Raw genomic sequence first — 26,920 nt, 5'->3', positions numbered from 1 at the left:
CCAAAACTGAGGTTAGGAACTCAACATCATTCCAGAACTCTCCTCTCAGGCTATGTGGGTAAGCATATGCTTGCCTTGACCATCTGCCTCTCCAGGAACTCTCAATATTCCATCATTGCTATCTACTGTGCTAAGAGGCTGCTCTCTCTGGGAAGGAGGGGGATATGGCTGAGAGGTCAGTTCCTGAACCTCTTGAGCCAGGTGGGTTCAGCACACCATGTTCTTTGGCCCATTAGTGACTCTTAGAGCAGGAACTTTCTTCTTCTCAAGATATCTACTGTGCTTAAGTAAAAGAAAAAGAGGGAAAAGAGAAGGCTGGAGGGGATTGTAAGGTCAGGGCCATAGTCTGCTCAACAAAAGTAGGAGTCAACCAGTTCATCTAGGTGACAGCCCCCATCAATGAGGCCCATCCTACATGGGGCACCAACACTCATGTCCATCCCCTTTAGTGGAAGAGACAAAGACCACCCCGTTAGATCAACATAATCCAATACTTTCCTTATCAACTTCCTAAAACAATTAGAAGTCTCAAGAACCAATTTGGCTGTGGGAAGTCATAAGCTCCTAGCTTTGTGTTTGCACACCCTTATTCTGACCTATAAGTGGGGGCTCTTGGCCTTTTCTTTGTCTTCAGACAAAGGCTGGCCAACCATTTGTCAGGTATTTTGTAGAAAGTCTGTGATTCTGTGACTGAATTTTCAAACCCATGTGACAAAAGGAGGGTGATGTCGTTTTGACAGGAACATTGGGAGGGTGGGCAGGCATGGGAGTGGGGGTTAAAATTCTGTTTTAGACAAATTGAGGCTATGAGTTTTGGACAAAAAAGGAAGGAAAGACGAATCTGGCAGTACAGATTGGAGGGGGAGAGGCTGGAGGTGGGCGTTACAGTCAAGTTTATGAGGTCTGGAGAAAGCCCTGGAGACTATATCCTTCTACAGTGACCATATGTTTATTTCCAGTACCCACTTTCCCAGCCCACATGGTAGGCTATGTCTGTGAAGTACTTGTTCAGTATTCCAGAACCAGGTTAATTTTCCCTGGGATTCCAGTTTATACACTAGAGAATCTGGGCCTGGAGTTCACCTTAAGCAAGCTTTGGGATTTGTCCCCCTGGCTGCAGTGGATAAGGGTCACTGACCAATTCTATTATCCCAGGTTACCTCTAAGCCAATCAGAAGGCTTCCTAAGGGTGTAATTAGGTCTCTTAATTTTAGGAGTAGATTCAGAGTATAAAACTAAGGACATTACCAAATCATGGAAAGGAATTGTATAAGAGTTGGAATCATACATTGGTCATGGCATAAACTTGGAAGAAACTCTCATTCTGGTTTTGTACAGCTCTCTAGAGACTATACTTCCGCGTTCATTCCTTTGCTCAGTTTTGGAATTCCTACCTTGGGCTCAGTGTGTGGGTGAATGAGACTGGCAAGTGGGTGAACTGAGTGCAACACACTTAACCTGCTTCCAAACCTACCCAGACCATGCTTCACAAGTAGCCTCTAGATATCTATCATACCACCATACACTAACCCTATCCCATCTTCATTTCCACCTTTTGCTTTGGGAATGGTCATCAAGTCATGACTACCATGCTTCTGGAAAAGATTGGTGGCTCCACCCACCGTCCCTGCTGACTCCCAATACTTTAGTAAATTCCTTTCCCTGTCCATTGGTACATGTTGTCTCTCCTTATTAGAATATAAAAAGCAGCTAGGTGGTACAGCAAATAGGGCAGTGGACTTGGAATCAGGAAGGCTCATCTTCATAAATTCAAATCTATCTCAGACACTGTATGACCCGTGGCAAGTCACTTAATGCCATTTACCTCAGTTTCCTCATCTGTAAAATGAGGAAATAGCAAACTACTCCAGTATCTTTGCCAAGAAAACTCCTCAAATGGAAGAGTTGGACGCAAGTGAAACAATGAAAGCAGCCATGAGAATGTGAGCTCCTTTGAGAGAAGAGACTGCCTCACTTTTATATTCATATCCTCAGCACTTAGCACAGTACCTGGAACACAGTTGTGTTTGTCCTTTGTTGCTGAAGAAGACCGTGCCATCAGAGAAATGATGACATGACTTGCACTTGACTTGGTTTTGAGTGAGGGAGGGCTGTGCAAGTGACCAGCCTCACTTCTCCTCCAGAGCCATCTGGGTCCAGTGACCAGATATTCATCAGGATGACTGGAGATGGCCCAGGATGCAATGGGAGACCTTGACCCCTTTAGTCTAAAGTCTATTCAAGTACTCACTTAGGGTGAGGTAATTCAGTGCATGGGCCTGTTTAAGAAGTAGTTGGGGGGATGGCCCCTTCTTTTAAAAAGAAAAATAACTGCATCAGGCTAGGAGGGAAACAGCAACTGTTACTACTGATAATCACTCTTAAGCCAGCAGGGTCCAGAAAACAGCTCAGTATATGCTCAATAAGTGCATACTCATTCATTCATTCCAGAAGTAGCAACTACCTCCAGAATGTTAGCATTGATTGGAATTAACTTCGATCCTTTGCAGATCTTCGCAGGATGCTGTCAAGCAGCAAGTGAGGAAGTGATTGATACCTGAGTATCAGACTTTGTGTCTGTGCAGAAGCTTGGAATGAGGGAGGCCCTGGGGTCTCATCGCAGTAGAGCATCATGGTAATGCCACAGGCAGGGCCTGAAGAGCAAAAGGATTGGTTGATAGAGAACTTCAACAAGAGAACAGGTGTTTCCCCCCAAGGGTGAGACGTGAGATGTGTTGGAGAAGTAATTCACATGATACATTTCCCAGATGTCCAGCACTTCCAAAAGTGGTCTAGGTTGATTCCTTGATCTGTGGAGAAAGACCCCAGAAGCCATCTGATAAAATTGTTGCTCAATGATGCTAGCAGAGTGTAGCCGTTTAAGCATCTCTTACAGGGATGCACCCTTATATAGAAGAATGGGAAAGGATAAATCTGTGTAAACTACAAGACTGAATAAGAGTACTAAAGTGGATCGGTGCACCACTCCACGAGTTCAAAATGTGGCAGATTCTTTGTTAAAACAGCTGCAAGACTGGAGGTCAGAAGAGGATGGGGCAGGATAGGAAGATCTGAGAATGATCAGCATAGAGATGGTAGTGAAATCTATGGGAGCTGATGAGATCACCAAGTGAAATAACATGGAGGAGAGAAGAGGGCCCAGGCCAGAACCTTGTGGGATACCTACAGTTAGAGGGTGTGATCTAGAGGAGGATCCAGAAAGGAGACACAGAAGGAGCAGTCAGAGGAGAACCAGGAGAGAACCAAAAACCTAGAGCCAAGAGAGTATCAAGGAGGAGAGTGTTATCAAGAGTCAAAGGCTGCAGAGAGGTCAAGGAGAATGAGGACTGAGAAAACGCCACTGGATTTGGCAATTAAGATCATTGGTAACTTTGGAGAGAGCAGTTTCGTTGGAAGGATAAGGCCAGAAATCAGATTGCTAGGGCTTAAGAGAGTGGGAGGAGAGAAAGTGGGGGCACCTATTGTAGATGGTCTTTTTCTGGAGTTTAGCAAGAGTGGAAGCACCAAGTTGAGGGTTTTGCTTTTTCAGGATGGAGGAGACATGGGCATATGTGTAGGGAATAGGGAAGAAACTGGAAGAGAGGGATTAAAAACAAGTGACAGAGTAGGGAACAGAGGGATAATCTGTTGGAAGAGAGGAGCTGGGGTCACTTGAATAAGCAGAGGATCCTGTTCACCTTGCTAAGGAGCAAGGCTGCTTGAGTTAAGGGCAGAGGAGAGAGTGAATGATGGGAGGAGAGCTTGGGGTGAATGACCTCAATATTTTCTGTCAAATAAGAAGCAAGGACATCAGCTGAGAGGGAGTGGGGGGGGGGGAATCTATGGAAGGTTTGAGGAAGGATCAAAAGAGGGCAGAGCCTTATGGCACCATGAGAGAGACCTCAGGACGAGCTGATGTTGACTGATGTCAACTTCAGGCCTTCAACTAGTTAGGAATCCATCCAACTGCATTTTCATCTAGTCAACTGCCATCCACCTTATCCAAAAGGAAATCAAGAGAAGCTCTTAAATTTACTCTATTGAAACCCACGATGCCCCAGATCCCTACAATGAGTCATCCTTATAACTCCATTTAAAAGAAAGGGAATGGAGTTCGTCTGGCAGGAGCAGACGGTCAGCTAGTCTCTCAGCACTTTCTTTTCAACTTTACAGAATCCTTAGGCCCCATTAAAGAGTCACCTTGGAGTCAGACCCCTTCTCTCTCCCCCCACATCCTGCACCTTGTATGGGTGGGCACTGGAATGGATCTTGGTGTCTTGTCTTTCAATCTGGGTCTTTGCTCTTCCACTGAGAGTCTGCTGCTAGCCAAAAGCTTCCTATCCCTTAAGGAGGGTGGGGGAAAGTAAAGAGGTTTTTCGTGAACAAGGATATAGCAAAGTCCCTGAGTTGGTCACCCCTTATGACGTCATAGGTACTCCCTAGCCCTCCTGCTTAACCAGGCCACAGTTGACAAAGCAAGTCAGAGGGTGATAGCTACTTGCTTCCAAACCATGGGATGTAAAGTCTCTGTAAGGGTAGGCTAGGCTGGAAATTGAGGGGAGAGTGGGGTGGCAGGTTGGGATCCTGCTTCTGGTAGGGAGGGTGGTGGGAGGGACAGATTGACCTAGGAGAAGGGTATAAAAACAGGTATCCTCTGGAGGGTTCTAAGCAAATCTGGGTTCTAGGGACCAGGGGCCAGTCCACAGGAAGAATGGCCACTCAGTTCCAACATCTCCCAGCCCACTCTTCTCATCTGTCCCTTTCTTCCTTCTCTTGCCCCATTTCTGGTACAGAAGGGTAGTAAGGAATCTGAAAAAGAACTTAACGACTTTGAAGAAAAAAGCATGGTAGGTGAAGACTGAGTGTTTTCTTAGGGTGGGCTGGGAGGGGGCAGAAATCGTCTCAGGCTGGAGAAGAGGGAATGCCTCCTATAGGGAGATTCAGGGCTCTGATTAACTTTCTTAGGGCCAGGGAGCTGTGTTTGACTGTCTTGGAAGATGGTGGAGAGAGACATAGCAAGGCTTGAATCCGTAGGTCATGTACAGCTGGTAGGGGGTAGAAATTGAGAGGGTTGGGATTTCGAATGGCCAAGGCATCAGTTGTCTGGGAATAGGAGGGGGACTGGAGATGAGTCCATGGGAGGTCAAGACTGGGCCTGACATGAGAACACTGGATTCTCCTCTGGTATGGAAGGAGTCAAGGTGCTTCTTGCCAAGCCAAAGAGAAAGGCCATTCTAAGTGGTCCCTCCTGTTAAGCTCTACCCCACTCCCTGCAGCAGACACAGATGAAAGATGCTGTGAGCTGGAAGATTCAGGCATGGTGGCAGGGAATGTTGGTACAACAGTCACTTCTAAGCCTGGATCATCCAGTGCTGGTGGTGGGTTGCATATGCGAGGTTAATGGAGAGAAGGCAACAGACAGTGCTGCTGCTGTGTGCCCTACAGGAATGGGCTCTGGTGAAATTCCACCACTGGTCCACATGTGGCACATCCATTGGAGATGCTGCCAAACACTGCCACCTGGTTCATCCAGTCTTGCTGGAAGTAGTACTATCAGAGGCATAAAAACAATGTACTCAGCCTATCTGAGGCAGCATGCAAACATTTGGCGTTTGACACCAAAATTCTAATGGTTTAAGGAGCTAGTGGGCCTGGTGGGGGGAGGGCACTAGACTTTCCTTGCCCAATAAAGGACATCCTCAGGCCACCGTCTCCTTCACTGACTCTTCATTCCTTCAAAATGTAGACCTGACCCTGTGTCTTTTCTCTCTGTTTTCCATTTGGTAATCTCATCTACTCCCCTAGCATCAATTACATGTCAATGCAGATGGCCCAGTGGAGCCTACCCTAGGAGAGATGTGCCCTTGGCCAGGGCTTCTTGATTGTCTTATCAATAATCTGCATGAAAGGACTCATGAGAATTATTTTCAGAAGATGTCAACATTGGGAGTGAAGGCTGACAGGTTTGCATGCCCACAGGCTAGAAGTGTAATAAGTGACAAAGTCAGATGCTTGGGTTCAAAAAACCAGTTGCTCAAATCCAAAAGATAACAGAGAGGTCTTAGTGGACTGCAAACTCTAGACAATAATGGACATGACAACCAAAAGATTATCCTATTTTGTGCTGCACTGAGATGTGTTTAGGACACGAGAGCTAAAAGTCCCACTGTCCTCTGCTTGGTTGTGGTGGTGGGGAAGCGTAGTCTGGAATATTCCATTCAGTTCTGGAGCTGGAAAATATTCAGAGGATGGCGATCAGGATGGTGAGGGGACTGGGCACCATTTTATCACATGATAAGCTGAAGAAGCTCGAGATGTTTAACTTGGAGAAGGGCAGGGAGGGCCAGCGGGTGAAGAGGGTGACGGTCACCCCCAAGTGTTTGGAGTGATGGGTAGAAATTCTAGAAGCAGATCTTAGCTCCATATAAGAAAAAGCTTACTAATAATTAGAAGGATCAAAAAGTGGAACCCACTGTCTTGGAAGGTGAGTTCCCTCTTTCTTCAGGTCTTCAAGCTGAAGCCTTCTGGTTCTATCAAATCACTTTAGAGGATTCTTGGACAGGTACCAAGCAGCGAGGTGACGTCAGGAAGCCTCGAGTGCTGATTCTGCTTCAGGCACTAGCTAAGCCTTCTCAACCTGTTTTCTAATCTGTAAAATGAGGGGCCTGGACCACAATGGCCTTTCCAGCTCTACAGCTACGGTCCCTTCCAACTGCTTCAGACTGTCAAATGTGATTTCCAGCCCTTAAGGAAGCGTCTCCTGAGGTTTCAGACCCATCTCCAACTCCTAACAAGATGCACACCCCTTGAGTGCGCCACTGGCACCTCAAAGTCACACACCAGCTTTCCTCAACTTCCCTATTTCTGCTGTTGGCAGCATCACCATCCTTCCCAGCTCCCCAGGACCAAAGATCTTCCTCAGACTCTTTCCCTACCACATGCAATCCTTTTCCCAAGTTCTAGCCATTCTTGCCTCCCTATCTCTCCCATCCAGATCTTTCCTTTCTCTTGAATGCCACCATTCCTGTGCAAGACCTCATCACCTTACAAGACTGGTCTCTGTTATTGGTACAGGGATTGAACACTTGGTCAGAAAGAAATCTCAGCACTGGGCACAGGATTGGATGCCACTAACCTGATGTCACCAATGATAGTTTTAGGCCACCATCATGAGGGAATAAGAGCCCTATCAGGGTAAGGAGCAGAGTGCAGACCTGGAAGACCGGTCTCTCACATCACATCACAGAACTCAGATCAGGCTATGAAAGCTGGACATAATATAAGCCCAGGCCAATCATCCACCCCCCAAAAGGAGCAGCGTCCAACTTTTAACATCAAGTCCAAATTCAGGAAATAGGGTGGAGCAAACCACAAAAAAAGAACCTAAACATTAAAGGCTCATGAGGTGACAGGAGCTTAAGACAAAAACTCCGAAGAAGGCAATGACTTGAAAGCACCACAAGCAAACACTTTGGTGGGGGGAGAGGCAGGATGCAGATGGGACAAAAGCCCAACAAGAATTCATAGAAAAGCTAAAAAGAGAAAAGAAGAGTGAAAGAATGATTTTAAAGAGTGGTGGAGCAAAACTGGGAAAAGAAATGACAGCTACGCAAGAAAATTATGAAAAATCAACAGCTTGGTAAAAGAGGCACAAAAAATACTGAAGAAAACATCTCCTTAAAAACTGGAGCTGGTCAAGGGGAAGCTAAGGGCTACTTGAGATATCAAGATATAATAAAAGTCAAGAGAATGAAAAAAATGGAAGAAACAAATATTTCATAGGAAAAATAACCAATGTGGAAAATAGATCACAAGAGATCATTTAAGAATAACTGGATTACCTGAAAGCCAGCTCAAAAAAAAGAACCAAGATAACATATGTCAAGAAATTATAAAGCTGAGCTGCCCAGATAGCGAAGGGCAAAGCAGAAACTGAAAGAATCCACCGATCACCTCCTGAAAGAGATCCCGAAAGGAAAACTACCATGAATATTACAGCCAAAATACAGAGCTCCCTGCTCCAGGAGAAAATACTGGAAACAATCAGAAATAAATCATTCAAATGCTATGGAGGTACCATTATAAAGGAGTGGACGGTTTAGAATATGATATTCCAGAAGGCTAACAACCTAAGATTACAACCAAGAATGACTTACTTAGCAAAACTGAGTATAACCCTTCAGGAGACCAAAGAGATATTTAATTAAAAGAACTTTCAAGTATTCCTGATGAAAAGACCTCAGCTGAAAACAACATTTGACATTCAAACATAGTACTCAAGAAAAAACATAAGAAGGTAAAATGCATGAGGAATCCCAAGGGACATGGTTAAGTTGTTCACATTCCCATACTGGGTAAAGGATACAAATAACCTCCAAGAATATTATCAGTCGCTCAGTTAGATGGAGCCTATAATTTTGGGATGATCTCAAAAGATGAATAGAGGGTGAGAAAGAGGGATGCACCAGAAGGGAGAGGAATGAGAGAAATTATCTCACAATAGAGGGGGGCACAAGGAGCAGATGATCCTCGAGCCTCTAATCTGAGCCAGCTCAAGGACAGAGCACATGTGCATCCACAGTTGGGTACAGAAATTCTCTTTACTCCACAGCAAAGTAGGAGGGAAAGGGGGCTAAGAGAAAGTGGAGGGGGGATAAAATGGAGGGTAGACTGAGGGAGGCTGTGGTCAGAAGTAAGAAACCACAACTGGCATAACAAGCTAATTGGGGAAAAGATGCCTCCTAGAGAAGGCACCACCCTGGGCCTCTGAGAAAAACCAACTAGCATTTATTAACGTGTGTGCCAGGTGCTTGGGCTAAGGAGAAAGAAAGGCTGTCCACCCCTCAAGGAGCTGCCATTCTACCAGGGAAGATATCACCTATCCCTGGTTAAGTAGAGAAAAATAAAATCATAGATATAAAACTCAACCTCATTATGCTACACAGATGAGTAAATTAAAGCACAGAGAAATTAAGCGATTTGTTCCAGATCAAAAGTGCCAAGGAAAGAATCCGAACCTAGTTCTTGAACCTATCACTTTCCTTGATGTCATGACTAACCACTATGTAAAAAAGAACTGCAAAAAAACCTTGGAAAAATAAGATAGTTTATAGGTAGATACTAAAACATAGGACATTGTTTCCAAGCTGTTCAAGTGAACTTTTTTTTAAAGGCTTTAGTGCACTTCTGTGGTCAGTGGAGGTCCCCGTTCTAGCAGCATACATTGCCAGTCACTGACACTTCCTCATCCTTTACTACGACATCCAAGTACTTCCAAAACCCTCCATGGAGCCACTTCCCAATGACCACATTCTGTAGGTCATCAATGCAGCATCTGGACTGTCTTCATTTGCTGTGGGCCATATCTGCCTCTTTTCTGATGCTCCATTTCCTGAATAACTCAAACCAAACTTCAATATGCTGTATCTGGCTTACAGCCTTCATGCCCATCTCTGTTGCCCTGAATCCCCCATTTTATTTTTTGGGGAATGTGGTATTGTGTAGACAGAGGATCACTGGAAGGATGCTTTTGTTCAAAGGTGGGTTTTTATGTCTGTCAGGGAACAGCTTTAAGGTGATCAGAAGTGCTAGACCTAAATGTAATTCAATCAATTCACTCTTCCAAATCTGGGTCTATCCTTGTCTATTGACAGTGCCTATTCAGGATGTGCTGACAGGCTACGTAATGGACTGCCTTTCCAGCTGCACACTGGGCAACAGGCACATCTTCCTGCATTTGGTTTTTTCCCATTTAATTGTTAGGCTGACCACTTTTGAATGGGAATGAATTTCATGGAGGGGATCCTATGACTCTGGGGTTTGATGCAGTCAACAAGACATCGTCTGAAAATAAAAGCAGTTGGAAGAGCTCAGTAGCCTATAAAGAACCTTCTTCCATCTCAGCTGCATGAGATGTCCTGTACCAGAGGCCAACACCTCTACTTAGCAGTCTTCTCCCTGCTTTGTGCTACAGTTGCTATATAGAACTGGAGGGCTGCTGAACAAGGTTCTCTCTCTGCTTGTAGTTAGCAAGCCAAGAGAACATTGAAAGTGGTCTAATATAATATCTTAAAAAACTGTCATCACTGACAAATGAGGAACACAGTAGGTTCTTGTATCATTTCAGGCAGGGGTGGGGAGGAATGTTTTCTATGGAGACCTAGAGCCCCCTAGATGGTGTTAAAAGGGATATCAAGGCCTGACGCAGGCTATGTGGGTCCCGGAGAAAGGGAGGGAGAGGGCAGGGAGAGTGAAAGGAGATAAGGTAAGGTAAGGTAAGGTAAGAAGGTCTGAGGTTATTATCCAGAGCCTAGAATGAGGGCAGGGTCTAAGGACGGGGATGACAGAGCTGAGAGTTCCTAGGACAGGGAAAGTGGAGACAGAGACACAAGGTAAGACAGAATGGGGGGAAGGGGAGGGGCGGCTCTGGGCCTGAGTGGGCTCTTGTCCTGCTCTACTCTGGCCTAGGACAAGTCAGCCATCAAGATCCAGGCCTGGTGGCGGGGGACCCTTGTGCGACGGACCCTGCTGCACGCGGCCCTCTGTGCCTGGATCATCCAGTGCTGGTGGCGGGTAGCTCACATGCGATCATTAGATCGGCGTCGTCGGATAGTGTTGCAGCTCTACACGAGGCGAGAGTGGGCCGTGGTGAAGCTTCAGGCCCTGGTCCGGATGTGGCGTGTGCGACGGCGCTACCTGAGGGCTCGGGCTGCTGCTTGTCTGATTCAGACGCGCTGGCGCAACTGCCTGACCCGGGGGCTCCTGCGTGGCCGCTACCAGATCACAGCCAGAGGTCTGGCAATGAACGTGAAGGTCTTAATCGCCTAGGGCCTGGTCTTCTCTCTCCAATAAAGGATTTTGGTGGGTCTGACCTGACCTCTTCCCTCCTCAGCTGCAGGCAGTGCTCAGCAAGCCCAGGTCCTGGGGTCTCTCTGCCTGTATTCTCCCCTGTGCAGTCTCAGGTGCCAGGCTTGGAGTCAGCAAGGCCCAAGTTCAAATCCTCCTTCAGACACTTGAGTGACCGCAGGCAAGGCACTTAATCTTAGTTTGCCTCAGTTTCCTCATCTGTAAAACTGGAGATAATAACTGCACCTACCTCACAGGGTTGTTGTGAGGATGAAAGAAGGTAACGTGTATGGTACTTTGCCAACCTGAAAGTGCTCTATAAACGCCAGTTACCATCATTCACTGGCTCTCACCAGCTGCTTCTACGTACACCACTGTCTGTCCATCACCAAGCCTCTCCTCTCTGTTCCTATCTCTACTTCTGGGCCTCTGGGTGAAGGGCAAAGCACGAAGGCTCCACAAGGTGCCAGGGACAAGAGCAGGGCTGCTGGGGCCTGGGCCGACCCACAGGCTAATTTAATACAAACACTAGGGGCAGGAAAGAGATTTAAATAAACAGAAGGGCTTTGGAGGAGGAGGAGTTAGGAGCCAGCAGCTGGAGCGGGAGGGACTCTTCGCAGGGGAATGATGCAGACTGAGTTCTTGGCATCTCTGACTTGCCACCAGCGTCCCAACCTGCGGGGAGAGGGAGAATGTGAGGGCCGAGGCCTCGAGGCCTTCCCTCTGCAGCTTCTGTGGCTTCTTCCCGACCTCATTCCTCCTCCTGTCCCAGCTCTAGTCCCAGCCCACCCCCGCACCATCTCCTGCCCCAGAGTAGGAGGGGCCTAGTTGATGGAGCTCCCTAACACTATGTACCTGTGCTCCTTTCCTACACCTGCCACAAGGAAGTCTCCCGTGCTGGAGAACTTGAGGCTGTTGATGAAGCCAACCTAAAGGGGAGGATGGAGAAGGGTGAATGGGAACCAGAACACCATCTAGTCCCCACCAGTCTGAGCACAACATCTCCTCCCCTGGGCCCACCACTTACCAAAGGGATGTCCCAGAGTGGTTCCAGCTTCCGAAAACCCTCTGCACACTGCCAGAGCCGCACAAAGGAGCTGTGAGATCCTAAGGGTGAGAAAGGAGAAAACACAAAAACTGACGGGGCCAGGTACGGAAAGGAAGCCAGAGACAGACCTCCAGCCCCCTGCTGCTCCTGACTCAGAGCTGGAGACAAGAAGGCCTAGGAGAGAGCCAGCCTCAGCACTGGCCAGTCCTGATAATCTCTCAAGACTGGAGTTGCAACAGTCACCACCTGCCTGGATACAGAGGGGTTGGGAGGGGAGGGGAGGAAGGTTCCCTTCAATTTATTGGTCTCTACAGTCCCCTCAACCATGTCCCCAACATTCTATACTCTGGCCAAATTTAATCACCCAATAGCTTATGTTCACCACACATACACATATGCATGTGCACACACACACACGCACGCATGCACGCACACACACACACGCACGCATGCACGCACACACACACACGCACGCATGCACGCACACACACACACGCACACACACACACACGCACACATGGGGCCCTCCCAGAATGTCAAGAGCAGGTATCCGTCCCTTCAATGGCTGTGTGCCTCATGACCCCCCCCATAGCAACCCATTCCCTTCTAGCAACAGCCACCAAAATGCCTGCTACAACTTGAAAGAAGGTAACGTGTACAGTACTTTGCCAACCTGAAAGTGCTCTATAAATGCCAGTTACCATCATTCACTGGCTCTCACCAGCTGCTTCTACGTACACCACTGTCTGTCCATCACTAAGCCTCTTGAATAAGTTCTTGAATAAGAAACAACTGTTTCTTATTCTGTTCGCTGATAAATCTTTCCCAGGACTCCCAGGCCCAACTCAGAGGCTGCCTCTTTCATGAAGCCCTCTAGGGGCTTCCATAAAGCCGTCTAGGACAACATTTCCCAGCTCCCCACGTTCTGCCTCCTTTCCCTGACTTCCGGTCATTTTGCGCACCAGTGAAAGCTCCCATGCCAAGGCTGCAAGAAGCCCAACAGTGATCTGGGCACTTAAAACATTTCACTAGCCAGTGGTGCGATCTAGGTGGCCATGCACCCCCTGGACGCCCAAGGGCCCCTCCAACTCTTAACACATTCCCTGAGCTCTCTGGCCCCAAGTGAGTTCATCCTCCTCTGAGCTCCTCTGTGTCCTCATCACAGACAGGTTCACTCTTCAGCAGCCATACATGCATCTTCTCTCCTTACCAGACTGGCAGTTACTTGAGGACAGGATCTTACTTATCTTTGTAGCTCCCAGAACACAAGAGTTCTACACTGAGCACAGGGAATGTGGTGGAACAGAAGAAACAGTTGGAAGTGAAAGTCAGGAGCGTGGTTCCCATCTCTGTGCACCTGGGAGGGCAATGTTGCTGGCTGACTGGACACTACTGCCAAGGCTAACCCAGGTCTCCTTGTCCCCACATGTAACACAAGAGGGCTCAACTAGAAATCCTGGGGTCCCATGCTCTCTCAGGGTTTTTAATAGAAAATATTGGACTGGAACCAACTGTGTATGACTAGGGTCAAGGGGCTGAACTTCCATGAGCCTCGGTTTGCTCATTTGTAAAAAAAAAAAAACAAAAACAAAAACAAAAACAAAACAAAAAACCTAACAGCACTGGCACCACACTCAAAATTTTAGCACAGAAAGAACACTTATAGATGAAAAAACCAAGACACCAGGGTCTACTTTGGCACTACCTTGCCCCACAGGTCCCAGAGCTGGCACCTGAACCTTAAGCCTCCTGCCTCCAAGGCTCCAAGATAGTGGTGGCTGCCAAGTTCTATGGGGTCACAAGCTGCTGCTCCTCACTCTAAGGGATGGAAGCCTTTCATGCAGCTGTGCAAGAGGAGAGCCCTCACCACGGCTCCCCCAGGATAGCCTGGGCTCACATCCCAGCAGCAGGGTCTCCTCTGAACCAGTCATGGCCCTGGCAGGGCTCTTCTGCTGCAGCCAGACCATGAGCAGGCAAGAGCATCCAGGGCTCACGTTCTAGGACAATCCAAAGCAAATGATCAGGATGGCAAGAAGGCTAGAAAACAAACCATCTGGGCATGGGGTTCAATGAGTATCTGTTCTGGATTAACCAAAGGGCTGCCAGCTGGAAGAGCGATCAGATTTGTCTCAGTTGAGCCCCAAACTAGGAGCGATGGGGAGAAGCTGCAGAGAGTCTGATTCCGGACCCTCACAGCTGTCCAGTGGTGGATGGGCTGCCTCTAGAGGCAGCGAGCTCACTATTTCCTGGTTTGCTTCTGAAGGTCTTGTTAGGAATTCCTACTCAGACAAAGGTTTTGCCTTTCAGGTGCTATGATTTAACCAGGACTCCTCAGACTGGGCCAAGGAGAGAGAAAAGATTGGGAGCAAGAGTTTCTTCATATCTCATGGGGTTTTCCTGAGGCAAGTACTTTATAAATCCTTATGGGACCAGACACAATGTGCCATTACACATGGTATTATGAACTCAAGGAAGGAAGCATTTTTCCAGACGTCAATTTAAAAAATAAAACAACAACAAAAATCCGAAACAAGGAGAGACCATCAGCCTTGCCCACAAGGCTGCTGAGAGCCGCCAGCCCTCAGCCTGCCCCAGAGAGGAGAGAAACTCGGGCTCAAACCAACCTGAGGCCACAAGGTCCGTGTTGAGCAGTGCTGTCACTGAAGACACCCAGTAGGGCTGTTCCAAGCCTTCTTCTCCACGCATCCCATGGGCTTTTTGTTGAAGGGTGAGGGGTCGCTTCTTGGAGAGACCCCACAGAGCCAACGAGCTTTAGGCAGGGAAATGAAGGCATCAGTGGGGGAGGGAAGGCACAGGAGGGGAGTGCATTTTGTGAGGGTGACTAGGCATCTGTGCACATATTGGTGAGGAAGGGGGAGGCAGTGGCTGCTGCAGGAACCCTTACCCATCCTCTGAACCAGATATCATGTGTTCCTCATTGATGAGTTGGATGCAGTCAATAGAGCCCCTGAAAGAGTGAAAAGGGTTTGAGATGAAAGCCACACCCCCCAGAAGACTCAGGGCCCCTCCCTGTTTCAGGGACATTGGTAAGATGTACACCCTCTTTCTTGGTCCCACCCACTTACTGGTGGCCATAGAAGACCAACTGCGACTCCTCAGGAATCTTCCAGACGCGGACAGTGCCATCACGGCCACCCGCTGTCACACAACTCTCCCGGCTCAGTCCATCCAGGGCCATCACAGCGTCCTGGTGCCCAAAACTGGGGCAAAGAGAGGAGAAAGATCAGTCAAAAAGGCTAGTCAGAGGACACAAGGGTAAAGCCTGGCTCAGGGCTCCCTGGCTGCATCATCCTGGACAAGTCACTTCTCTGGGAACCCGCTTCTTCATAGCTGATCTCATCTCTCGGGTCCTCTCCAACTCCAGCCCTATGATCCAGTTGGCTTCTTTCCCCTCTGTGCCAAGTCTCGTCCTGAACTCTGAATCTACCTCTGCCCTTATGGGGCTTAGCCTCCAGCAAGAAAGTCAAGATGCCAGCAGGAGAAAAGTGAAACAAATGCTGACGAGGAAGGGTGAGAAGTGTACTCGGGGGCCACTGGAGGGCACAGCCAGTGAGGGCGATAAGAGCTCAGGATAGTGGCAGCCAGGCTCTGAAGGATGGAAAGGGAGGAGGGAGCCAGGGCTGCAGTGGCATTAGAGGTGAGGGCCACAGTGGGGAAAGGACAAAAAGACTGGTGGTAGCTGTGGGAGCATCTCAGTTTCCTCCTCTGTAAAATGAAGACAAAATGCCCTCTTAGGTTCCTTCTTGCTCTAAATCCTAGAAACCTCCTAACTCTGAGGCCTCAGGCACAATCCCTTCCCTCCCTGGGCCTCAGCTCCCTCTTCTACAAAAGCCTGGCTCCTTTCCATATCACTTCACTAGGACCAATCTGTGACAAAGACCCTGGGAAGAGGAGGTTAGAGATGAGACGAAGCCTGGGGCCAACGACGGAGGGCCTCAAAAGCCTGGCTGAGGCGTTTCACCTGGAATGCCCTCCTCCCCATGGGAAGCACTGCTCCAGACTGCCAACCTCCCACTCACAGGGTCTCTATGTAGGCATTCTCGGCCACGTTCCACACCTTCACAGAGCGGTCGTGGGATGTGCTATACAGCTGGTGCGTGCCCTTCCGAAATGCCAGGCCCTAAATAAGGCAGAGGGACAGTCAAGTGTTAGGGTAGCCAGGGTGTGGAGGCCCACATTGTAGAGGAAGAAGCCAAAGTTAGACAGAAACAGGAAGAACTTCCCTAAGGATTAGCTTACTAGCACAACAGGAGTAGTGGCCCTGCCCAAAGACGGGAGGCTGGCCTTCATGGCCTCACAAAACACAAGTCCCCAGAAAGCAGATTTAGGGGAGATGGGGGTCTCCTGAGTTTTACCGACACTGCATCCCGATGCCCTGTGAAGGTATAGAGATGTTTGCAGGTATCTGGGTCCCAGACCAAGATCAGCTTATTTTTATCTCCTGTGGCCTAAGGGAACAAGAAGGCACAGTTCTGGGAGGCCTCATGCTCAGCCCCCGACCCGCCCTCCCCATCTGATGCTCCCAGCTGGCTCTCTTACCAGGTATCTGCCATCTGAGGAGATAGCCATGCAAAGGATGTGGTCAGCATGCCCGGGAGGCTGGCCCTCAACTCCCTTCCTCACCCTCTGAATGTGGTGCAGTTTCTTCCCACTCTCCACACTCCCTGCAGTGGGAGGGAGGAAGGTGTAAGGAGAGAGCACTGCTGAGGGCTGGAGACTGGCTGCTGCCCTCTTCTGATGGCAGACGGAGGAAAGAGCCAGGGGCAGGTATGAGAATGACACCCAAGGGTCTCCCCTTCCAGAGCTGCCCACCCACTTGGGGCCTTGGCTGTGGAGGGAGGGGCTTTTCCCATGTTCTGTCCCTGACTGGGGGAGAGAAGGGAGGGAGGAAGACAGCCTGGCCTCCTGGACACAGGACATGCCCCAGCCTAGGCCTCCCTGGTCACTCACATTTGATGATGGTGCAGTCTTTGGCTCCAGAGAAGATGGCTGAGTTGTCAGGGGTGATGACCAGGCATGTGATGGAAAGCTGGTGGCCTCGAAGAACCCGGATATCTGCAGCCACCGGAGCCTGGATCTGCCAAGGAGAGGGGGCCTTGTCAGCTGGCACCAGTAAGAACAGTAAACACCACAGGGGCTCCAAAGCTCCCAATAATCTCAGGCCTCATTCTTCCCCTGCTGGGCTGGAGTGGAAACCACATCCGGGCCTACAAGAGTAAGAAACACCACCTCTCCACTTGGGAGGTCAGACCGCTCAAAGTTTTAACTGCCAATAATGACCAGAGACTGTTCTGGCCATTTCATGCCCAAGGTATCTGTTTCTATATCAATCAACTAGGAGAAGAAAGCTTCCCATGCGAGGGGACAGAGGATGTCTGTTAAGTTCAGAGTTTTCCAGAGTATCAAAATCAGAACATCTCTTGGTTGCCAAAGCAAAGAGAAAAGCAGCCATTCTGGGAAAAACAAGGCACTTAAGGGTCCCTGCAGGACCATTCAGGTGGAGCTGGTTCTACAGGTTAGTCACACCTTCCTGGGAACAGAAAAGTTGAACATCTTCTGATCACTAAAGAAAGTTGGAGCCTCGTGCACCCACCAAGCTTCCAGAGAGACAGCAGAGGCTATGTTCCACTGTTTCAAAAACACTTCGGCTCAGCTGGCTTCTCCAGGTCCGAGAGAAGGTGGGTGGTGGCTAGAGTACTGGACTCAGAACCTGATGACCTGCGTCTGAAGTGTGGACCCTGATTAACTGTGGAACCCTGAGCAAGTCACACGGGAACAGAACTACTGCTCGATGGATGAGAAAAGAAGCCCAGGGAATGAGAAGGACTGACTTCAGGCCAGGCTCCAGTCATGGTGGAGGCCTCACGGTTTATTCCTTTAAGGTTTACGAAGTGTTTTCCTCCATGCAGCCCTAGGGGACGGGCAGCAAAATGTCACTACCATTTTATGGAAGAGGGAGCCAAGGGTCAGAAAAAGGATGGGCCCAGGACCCCCCAGCCCCAAATGCGGATCCCAACACAGGGCCCTCCCTGTCCCTCACCTCTTTCGCCACCAGCTTCTGAAGTCGCCCTCTCTGCTCAAGCTGTAGGAAGAAGAAAGAGGATGATTCTCCGTGGAAGCCTGGACGAGGGGCAGACCCAGCCCCTGGCACATCCGTCACTCACCACGTCTTCCTTCAGTCGCCCAGCCACCTGATCGTCCCCAAAGGCCTCTTCTTCGGCTTTCTCCTCCTCTGCCCAGGGGAGAACACAGGCCAGGTAAGGACTCAGGGTGGGGTGCAAAGATCAATGCCCATAGGTGCGTTCATCTGCCCAGGGAGAGGTGTGGGACCCAGTGCCTGCCCCCCCCTCAAAGCCACTTCATAGCCTCAGTCAGTTTACATAATGCTAGGCCCCTGGGGCTCCTTCCCTTCAGGGGGCCTATTAAAGCCATCCCTTCTCTACCTTACAGGGAAGTTAGCTCAGGGAGTGAGGCTGCCCTCCTGCCAGGCTAAATGCCAGCACTGGCATTAATCACCCACCAGGGGGCCCAGGTTCAGTCACCCAAGGAAGTGTGGAGATGGCAGGGGGCAGGAGGAAGCAGGGAGAGGGGATGGTGCTATGGGGTAAGACAGGTGGCTCCCAGAGCCCCATGCTGGGGGCTGAAAAGTAGTTATGCTCAGGAAAATGCCAGCAGCTCTGAATGTCCTAGCAAAGCCCAGACAAGGCACGAGGATGGCTCCCCCAAGCCAGGGAGGAGCCCCAGGCTTCCCATCTCAGGGCCTGACCTTGCTGCCTCAACTGCTCCAAGTAGAGTTTGGCCAGCCGGAGTTTCTTCTCCTGGGCAGTCTCCTCCAGCTCCTCATCTTCCTCTTCCTTTTTCCTTGTGTCCTGGGGGCTGGGGACACATGACAGAGTGGAGGTGAAGGCCATCGGCTGACATAGCTGCAGGCAGGGGTGGATTGGGGCACTCCAGGATAACCCCAAGCTTAGATCCCAGAAGTATTTACGGAGTCTCTTTTCCAGGCCCTGTGCAAGGCTAACGCCAGACACCCCTGGAAAGCTCTCAAGGAGCATCTCTTCTATGCAGGGGACACAGCACATTCATGGGGAAGTCCATCCACAAGGCACACAGATGAGTACAAAGTCATCTGGGGGCCAAGAGGACGGGGCAATTCTGACAACTGGAAAGGTCTTCTGTAGGGGGCGGCCCCTGAGCACCTTCTCTTAACAAATGCTGGCTGACTGACTGCCTTTTCTTCATATGTTGAAATGTTCGTGTTGGGTGATTTCGTAACAAAATACACAAGTGATTTTCAAAGCCTCTGTCGCCTCCCCTCCCACTCACTTCTCAGCCCTGGCTCCCTGGCTCCTGACCTTCCCACCATCTCCCCTGAGGTCAATGGTTTCTTCTCAGTCCTCCTCCTTCTGTCCCTGATGGCCACCCCTGTCCTTCAGCATCTTCTCTGCTCCCTCACCTGGTTCTCCTCCTATCATCGGATGGGTCCTTCCTAATATTCTCTGTGGGATCACCACCCACACCCCTGCCCCTGGCCACGGGCACCTAAGGCTGGGCCCTCTTCTCTCTGCTTTTCCTGATCAACTCATCAGCTGCTATAGGTTAAGCTGTGATCTCCTTGCAAACAACTCCCCGAATCTCTCTTCTGGGCATCAGCCCCATCTCACCAACTGCCTGGAGGCCCCATGGGCATCTCACAGAACCACAGAGATTGAGAACCTCAGTAGGCATCTAGTTATTCTGCCTGTGCTTAGAGAGACCCCCCCTGACCCCAGGAGGCCACATATCCCTGTCTTTCTGCAGCATCCAGCCCGGGCTCCTGGGTCTGCCCTCTGGGACCAAACAGGCTGAACCTAATCCCTGCCCCCCATGAGAGGTCTTCAGATTCTTGAAGATAGCTTGACATCCCCCAAGGAGTTTTCTTTTCTCTGGGCTAAACACTCTCAGTTCCTTCAACCAATTCTCATGGGTTACAGGTCATCAACTCCTCATCTTTGAGGAGGTCCATCCTCATCTTTGTTGCCCTCCTGTGGACACTGTCCAATGCACCCAAGTCCTAAGTGCATCGCAGAGATGAACACACATGAAGTCTGAGGCAGGCAAAGCCCCAGCCTGGAAACCTGACCTCCTCATGAAGCCCCAACTCTCATTAGCTTGTTTTGGTTTCCACTTCACAATGCTGACTCAGAACCTGCAGCCCACTGAAACCCCAAGATCTTTGGGGGTTTTGGGGGGAGAAGGGGGGGAAACAACTGCTATTTACCTGTTTACGTATTATACAAGTGTAAGACTTTGACATTTATCCCTACTGAATTTTATCTTATTGGGTCAGTCCCAATGCACTGTCCTTTTGGATATGGATTTTGTCATTCAGTGTTGTTAGCTAACCCTCCAAGCTTTGTTCCATTTGCAAAAGTGATGAGTAAGTCTTTCCCAGTCACTGAAATGCTGAACAGGACCAGGCCACGGACCCCTGGGGTATTCCGGAGGAGACCTCCTGCCATACTGACAGTGAACGATCACCGACTTTCTGCAGTCCTAGGCGTGGGACTCACAGGATGATGGACCAGACATTTTCTCCAGTCTGCACTAACTCTCAAAACCCCCCAAAAAAGGAATTATGTGTCAGGGCTGGAATTTGAGATGAATCCAAAAGAAAAAGCAAAAAACCCAACAAGGGAACAGCCTTGTGAATTAACACCGGAGAAAGCTCAATTTTAAGGTGTTTGCTCAGTACTTTTCCTTAGCAGTCGCCACACAAGCACAGGGCACATAAACTGACCTATGGGCTCCTGCTGCAGCCTCTGACAGTGTAGTCAGTGTACCCCACCGCCCATCCAACTACAATAAGCTGCAGAAATTCCCTCCCTCCAGTCACATAAGGAGAAGAGACAGACCATCAGGTTTCCTTCTGCCTGGGGCAATCTGCTAAGCAGAGAACCCCAAGGCTAGAGAGCTTCTACCCCCCACTATAAGTGAGGCAGTTTTAAGCAGCTGTCCTGAATCTGAAGGAAAAGGAGTTGGTCCTGTGTTGTCTACTACCCTCTCCCCCCATCCTCAAACTACTTAGGGCAGGAAGTGAGCCCCAACATGGGAGAAAGCTGAGGCAGCCTGGCAATCTAGCACCCAGGGGTACACCCACCATCAAAAGGGAAGGAATGTTGAAAACTGAGTGACAGGTGGAAATAAGGAAAAATAAAATTCCATAAGCAGAGAAATTAAGATTGGAAGGAGTTACGAGCACTGAAGCACATCAAGATCACAAACCTCTCAAAATAAACGTTACCAGACAAAGACGATCCTAGTGATGACAATTTCACCCTTCAAAAAAGTGAAGAATCAAGGCAAAAGCTGCACAAAGGCCGATTTTTATGAACAGGAACGAACCAGCCACCGAAGTGAAAACGATTATAAAGAAGGGACCGGCCCTTCCTAGACTGAGATGGGAGGAGAGAAAGTCAGGAAGACGTGCTAAGGGCTAGAAACTTGAGTTCTGTGACAGATGTTAAAGGGTTCAAATGGACTAAAATTCTACATGGAAAGTCAATCCAGGAGAAACGGGAAACTTCCCAGAAGGAAATTCTGAAAACACAAAGGAAAACAATTCTAATGGGGGGGGGAGGAGAAACGGGACATGTCTTAAGAGATCAACGTGGATGCACAGGGAACTCACCAACCAACTTAGATTTGTTAAAGATACGTACACAGAAGCAACGTAAAATGAAGCAGAACCCACTACAAAAGAAGGGCAGCGACTAAGCCAAGGGCGGGCCGAGCACAGCCAGCCGCTGCCCGAGAGCTGACAGCCTCGCCATCTTCAAGTCCCATACAACCTTACTTCAGAATGTAAAAATCATTCTTAGCTCCTTGGCCAAATAAAAACAGGGGGCCCGTCTATCCCCTGAAATAACAATCCCAAGCGAATCCCGCCAGTCTGGAACGCCCAAGCTTGGCCTCAAGGAGCTGGGAAAGGGTAGCTCCTCTCACTTCTGTGTGTGGAATGGAGAGAACGTCTGACCCTTTCACTATGTTTGACTGAACTTTTCCCTCTTCTGTTTTATGGATCATCATTATGGATGGGTCTCTGGAAAGGGAAGGAATTAACACACAGGGAGGGAGAAAAGTGCAGTACAGTCCAGTCCTGTCACCCTGGTGCCACTGGCACTGCAGCTCCAAATCAGTTGGGGAAGCAACGAAGGCTTTTAAAAGCTACCCAGGGGCAGTGGAGGGAGGAGCGTCAAATGAGAGGAATCACTCTAACATGGAGAATAACCTTCCCACTAGAAACAGAAAAAGACAAAAAGCTAATAGGGAGCTGCCACTTGGGACAACTAAGGGAGGCAGAAAAGAGAATGGAGCTGCTCCCGATGAATTCAAGGCGCCTGACCCAGATGAATTCTACTCATGGCGACTGACAGAACTGGTAAGATCTGATTTCTTAAAATAAAAGAAAAAGAAAAAAAGATGTAATTTCTGAGCCCACTGTTAATGATAATCTGAAAAATATTGGAGAATGCAAAGATCCCATAGGCCTGGAGGAGGGCAACTGTCTCAAATTTTCAAAAGAAAGACAAGAAAATGGTCTTCAAACTATGGGATGGCAAGCTTGACTTGGATTCCTGGGAAATTCCCGAATGTTTCATGAACATCTAGATGTGTGTTCATCCTTCGTTGCCAAAGAAGACCACTCCATCAGAGAAATGATGACATGACTTGCACTTGACTTTGTTTTGAGTGAGGGAGGGCAGTGCAGGTCACCAGTCTCACTTCTCCTCCAGAGCCTGAATCCAGTGACCAGATGTTCATCAGGATGACTGAAGATGACCCAGGATGAGGCAATCGGGGTTAAGTGACTTGCCCAAGGTCACACAGCTGGTGAGTGCCAAGTGTCTGAGGTGAGATTTGAACTCAGGTTCTCCTGCCCCCTGCACCAGGGCTCTATCCACTGCACCACTAGCAACCCCAGGGCTCTGATGTAGAGAAAGGGAGAAGAGGGACCTCCTGGTGCATGGCTTCTGTTTTCTCCGCAAAACAGGGGAGGAGGCACTCTGCTGAGAAGGGGAGGAACAGAAGGGGGTGTGAGGCCTGAGGACAGCACTAGGTCTCTCAAACTGCTCCCTAACCACACCTCACCTAGCCTGTAGTTTTTGAAGCTAATTTTTAAAAAGTCCCAACTGCAGAGTTCACATTTCAGAATCAGGCCTGGCCAGGCTGCTTCCTGCTCTATAAGCCATCCTCCATTAGACGCACACAAGTCTGTTTTTCTCCTTTGCAAAGGCAAGCTGTTCCACATCTCTGTGCTAAGAGGCATCAGCAATGGATATCCCGCTCCAGCTTACACCATTCGCTTCTTATTTTCCCACTGCTGTCTAATTCTGACCCCATTCTGAGACACCCTCAGAAAAGTGGGCTTCCTCCCAGCTGCTGCCTTAATCAACCTGGGCAATCTGACTGCTAACCAGAGAGGGTCCTCCTTCCAGATGGCAGGCATGTGTCATGTTGGTTTTTACATTTCTGGCATCTAGCACATACAGTAGGCATTTAATAAATGCTTGTTAATTAACTGACTACAAATCCAAAATGAGTCAGCAATGGGACGTGGCGGCCTGAAATGCTAATGCTGCTCCATTAAGAGGGACACAACTTCTGGGAATAAGGAATTGGTATCTCCCTGTATCGTGCCCTGATCAGACCACACTCTGGAGTTCAACAAGGAGCTGGGTAGCACAGTGGATGGAGCTCCGGACCTGGAGTCAGAAAATGTGAGTTCAAATTTGGCCTCAGGCCTCAATTTCCTCAAATGTAAAATGGGGCTAATACCAGCCCCTCCCTCTCAGAGGAGTGTGAGGATGAAATGAGATGATATTTGTAAAACACTTATGCTTATTCCTTGGATCCTCCCTACGCTGGGTTCTGGGCACCATGAGGAAGGACACTGATAAGCTGAAGGGTATCCAGAAGGAGACCAGGGCAGTAGAGAGGCTCAGATCCATGTCCTATAGAAGGATCAAGTGAAAGAACTGAAGGTGTTTAACCCAGAAAAGACTCAAGGGAGATGTAAAGGTGGAAGAGGGATCAGACTTGTTCTGTTTGGACCCCCCCAGATGGACCACAGACTCAGACTGAGCGCTGGAAGAGACCAACGCCTCCATTTTACAGGTGAGGAAACTGAGGACCACAAAATCACAGAGCTGGTGAGTGTTTCTGAGGTGGAAGTCAGTCCTGGTCATCCTAACTCCAAGCCCAGAACTTGTACCATTAAACCACACTGCTTCTGGGTCTCCCTGCTTCCAATTTCTCTCCAGTCTATCTGACTATGGTTAAAACTCTGACCATGCCACTCCCCTGCTCAAGACCCTTTTGTAGCTCCCCATTGCCTTCACAATGAAAAACAACCTGTGTCCGGCATTTAGAGCCCTGTACACTCTGGCCCCCCACAGCCTCTCAGTTCTTATCACTTCCCATCTCAGCTGCCCCACTGTTTAGGGCCATTTCACAGGACAGGTATCCACTCATTCCCTCTGTGCCTTCACCGAGGTCGTCCTCCATGCCTGAAAGGCTCTTTCCTTCTCTCTGCTTTTTGGATCAGGGACTACTTCCTCCTGACTCCTTGCCTGGCCGAAGACTTCAGAGAGGCCTGGAGGGACTTCTATGCACTGATGCTGAGTGAAAGGAGCAGAACCAGGAGAGCCTTGTACACAGTAACAACTACTGTGTGTGAGGAATTTTTCTGGTAGACTTAGCCTTTCACAGCAATGCAAGGCCCTAAAAAATTTCCAATGGACTCTTGAGACAAAATGCCATCCACATCCAGAGAAAGAACTATGGAGTTGGAAAGCAGAATATTTTCTCTTATGTTATGTTTTTTCTCATGGTTTCTCCCATTCATTTTAATTTTTCTACACACGATGACTAATGTGAAAATGCGTTTAATAAGAACGTGTGTGTAGAACCCATATAAGACTGTACAATGTCTCAGGGAAGAAGCGGGGAGGGAGGGGGAGAAAATTAAGACATGGAAGTGATTGTAGAAAACTGAAAAAAATAAGTTAATAATAATAATTTAAAAACAAAACGAAACCAAAAAAGTGAGCTCCTTGAGGGGAGAGGTTGTTCCATGTCCATCTCTGCACCTCAGTTACTGAGCCCAGAACAGAAACTCCCTAACCAGTGCGATCCTGGGCAAGTCGCTTCCCCCTTGTGTAAGGAAGGGCTGAACCTGGTTCATGGTTAGCAAACATGCCAGCCAACAACATCCAGTACGCATTTACTCTGCCTAAGGGCAAAAGCGCTGTCCCTGCCCTCAGTTCTAACCTGTGCCTAGAGACACAGGCAGTGCAGATGGAGAGTCATCCTGGAGGGGAATAAAAGCCAGGAGTGTGCAGGGCATGCCAAGGCACAAGCAGGCAGGGGCAGGTGGCACAGCGCTTTAAGGCCCAGCTGAGGATGGATGGGCATTCTACATTTCACCCTGGCAGTGACAGGAGCCCTCAGGGTCCCGATGGGGGCGGGAGGAGGGCACACAAAGGACGGGTCGGACTTTGACAGGAACCCCTGGCAGCTAAGCAGGGGAGGAGCCCGGGCAGAAGGCTGCTGGGATAACGGGGGCACAAGGGACAGGAGGCTACACGGAGGGTGCTGCCAGGCAGAGATGGGGGAAGCCCCGGGGGATGGCGGTGGGGAAAGCCTGGGAGGGGAGACCCTGGGGAACGGTGGAAGGGCTCCGGACACGCCGAGCCCGAGGTCCAGCAGCTTCCCTTGGGAGAAGCCGAGGGAGGGTCGGGAGAGTCCTCCGCCAAGGCCCAGATGCTGAAGCGGGACGGCGCAGGGAGAGGAGTGGGCTCGGGGCCTGGCACGCGCGGCCCCGGGACGGCCCAGCGGGTGCCAGGGGCGGGGGGCACAGAGACAAGAACCAAGGGTTCGTGCCCTCAAGGAGCCAGCTCCGAGCCCCCTCCAGCCTCAGGACCCTCCTCTCCAGGAGCTCGCGTGGGCAGGGGCGGGGACCCAGGACGTTCCCTCCCTGCCCCTGACCCCGGCGGCCCCCCCGCTCCCGGGACTTCTGCCGGGGGGTCGGGGGAAGGAGGGGGTGCACCAGGCCTCCGCCCCCGGCCCGGCCCGGCCCGGCCCACGCACCTCTCCGGCTCCGAGTCGCTGGAAATCTCCTCGTTCGGCTTGGCTCTCTTCTTGGGGCCTCCCTTGGGCTGGGCCTTCTCCCCCTCCGCGTCGGGCTGCCAAGAAGAGGGCCCCGTCCCCCGTCAGAGGCCGTGCCCGCGGGCAGCCGCAGGCTGGCACCCCCCAGGGAGGGAGAAGGTGGCAAAGCGGGGGCCCAGCAGGGCAGAGCCGAGGCCCAGGACCGCACTCCCAGGGGACCCAGGGGACCCAGGGGAGGGGAAGGAGCCCGGCCTGGACCCCCCCGCTGGGGCGAGAGACACCGCCTCTCCCGGGAAAGGGCACGGCCTCACCTTCCGCCGCCGCTTCCCCGCACCCGGGCCCGGCGGCTTCCCCCGCTTTCCCGAGACCACCGCAGCAGCCGACATGTCGCCTCCACACTTCAGCCTGAAAAGCCCGCAGCTCACGTGGTGGCTGACCGGGAAGGCTGAGCCACGCCCCCTCTACACCGATAGGATCTTGCCTTCTGGCCCCGCCTCTCCTCTCCCCTCATAGGACCCAGCTACAGCTATGGCCACGCCCCTGGATCTCTCATAGGTCAAGAGGGGGGGTATGGCCGCAGCCCTTAAGGGGGAGGGCTCTTCTACTGCCTGCGGAAGATGTAATAGGAAGTTCGTCGTGACCGCTTCCTGCTCCGGGGGCTACTGCGCATGCCCCCGACTGGAGGAGTCTGGGAAGGGAAGGGGAGGGGGAGTGAGAGGAGCAAGCCTGCTGTGCTTCCGAGGAGCAGCTTCTAGAGGGCGCTCGAGATACACCCTGGGGGAGGGAGGGGGCGCCCGGCACTTGGTGGGGTAGAGCGGGCCGTGCCAGTGGGTACTGGCGGGCCTGCGTTGAGCACAG

General features: G+C 50.2%; 2 protein-coding genes across 3 annotated transcripts; one reads left to right on the top strand and one right to left on the bottom strand.

Moving 5' to 3' along the window:
- Nucleotides 1-4,489: 4,489 nt before the first annotated feature.
- Nucleotides 4,490-10,855, top strand: LOC140531318 (IQ domain-containing protein F6-like). Its single transcript, XM_072650321.1, has 3 exons — nucleotides 4,490-4,535; nucleotides 4,794-4,847; nucleotides 10,468-10,855. The coding sequence occupies exons 1-3, from the start codon at nucleotides 4,512-4,514 to the stop codon at nucleotides 10,825-10,827; spliced, it is 438 nt and encodes a 145-aa protein (XP_072506422.1). The 5' UTR covers nucleotides 4,490-4,511; the 3' UTR covers nucleotides 10,828-10,855.
- Nucleotides 10,856-11,330: 475 nt separating this feature from the next.
- On the bottom strand, nucleotides 11,331-26,686 carry RRP9 (ribosomal RNA processing 9, U3 small nucleolar RNA binding protein). Of its 2 annotated transcripts, XM_072650316.1 has the most exons (15): nucleotides 26,374-26,686; nucleotides 26,045-26,139; nucleotides 18,681-18,790; nucleotides 18,079-18,146; nucleotides 17,955-17,996; nucleotides 16,865-16,991; nucleotides 16,454-16,578; nucleotides 16,270-16,362; nucleotides 15,934-16,034; nucleotides 14,980-15,114; nucleotides 14,799-14,861; nucleotides 14,518-14,663; nucleotides 11,873-11,952; nucleotides 11,701-11,774; nucleotides 11,331-11,520 (listed from the first exon to the last, which is right to left on the bottom strand). In XM_072650316.1, exons 1-15 carry the CDS (start codon nucleotides 26,446-26,448, stop codon nucleotides 11,427-11,429), a joined length of 1,428 nt encoding a protein of 475 aa, XP_072506417.1. In that variant the 5' UTR covers nucleotides 26,449-26,686; the 3' UTR covers nucleotides 11,331-11,426. The 2 variants fall into 2 exon arrangements, with proteins under 2 accessions (XP_072506417.1, XP_072506418.1); XM_072650317.1 differs by lacking the exons at nucleotides 11,331-11,520; nucleotides 11,701-11,774; nucleotides 11,873-11,952 and adding an exon at nucleotides 13,681-13,890.
- Nucleotides 26,687-26,920: the final 234 nt, after the last annotated feature.

This window comes from Notamacropus eugenii, chromosome 1 (assembly GCF_028372415.1).
Source record: "Notamacropus eugenii isolate mMacEug1 chromosome 1, mMacEug1.pri_v2, whole genome shotgun sequence".
Taxonomy (NCBI): domain Eukaryota; kingdom Metazoa; phylum Chordata; class Mammalia; order Diprotodontia; family Macropodidae; genus Notamacropus; species Notamacropus eugenii.
Note: the sequence above shows the minus strand (reverse complement) of the source record. Positions and strands in the feature narration are given on the sequence as shown.

What these genes read in the sequence shown, in the direction of transcription:
- RRP9 (XM_072650316.1), bottom strand. Translation starts at nt 26,448, where the DNA reads ATGTCGGCTGCTGCGGTGGTCTCGGGAAAGCGGGGGAAGCCGCCGGGC. An exon ending in GGAGCAGTTGAGGCAGCAAG is followed by an intron (nt 18,147 to 18,680) that starts GTCAGGCCCTGA and finishes TCCCCTGGGCAG; the next exon opens with AGGAGGAGAAAGCCGAAGAA. An exon ending in AGACTGCACCATCATCAAAT is followed by an intron (nt 16,579 to 16,864) that starts GTGAGTGACCAG and finishes CTCCCACTGCAG; the next exon opens with GGAGTGTGGAGAGTGGGAAG.
- LOC140531318 (XM_072650321.1), top strand. Translation starts at nt 4,512, where the DNA reads ATGGGATGTAAAGTCTCTGTAAGG. An exon ending in GATGTAAAGTCTCTGTAAGG is followed by an intron (nt 4,536 to 4,793) that starts GTAGGCTAGGCT and finishes TTTCTGGTACAG; the next exon opens with AAGGGTAGTAAGGAATCTGA. An exon ending in ACTTTGAAGAAAAAAGCATG is followed by an intron (nt 4,848 to 10,467) that starts GTAGGTGAAGAC and finishes ACTCTGGCCTAG; the next exon opens with GACAAGTCAGCCATCAAGAT.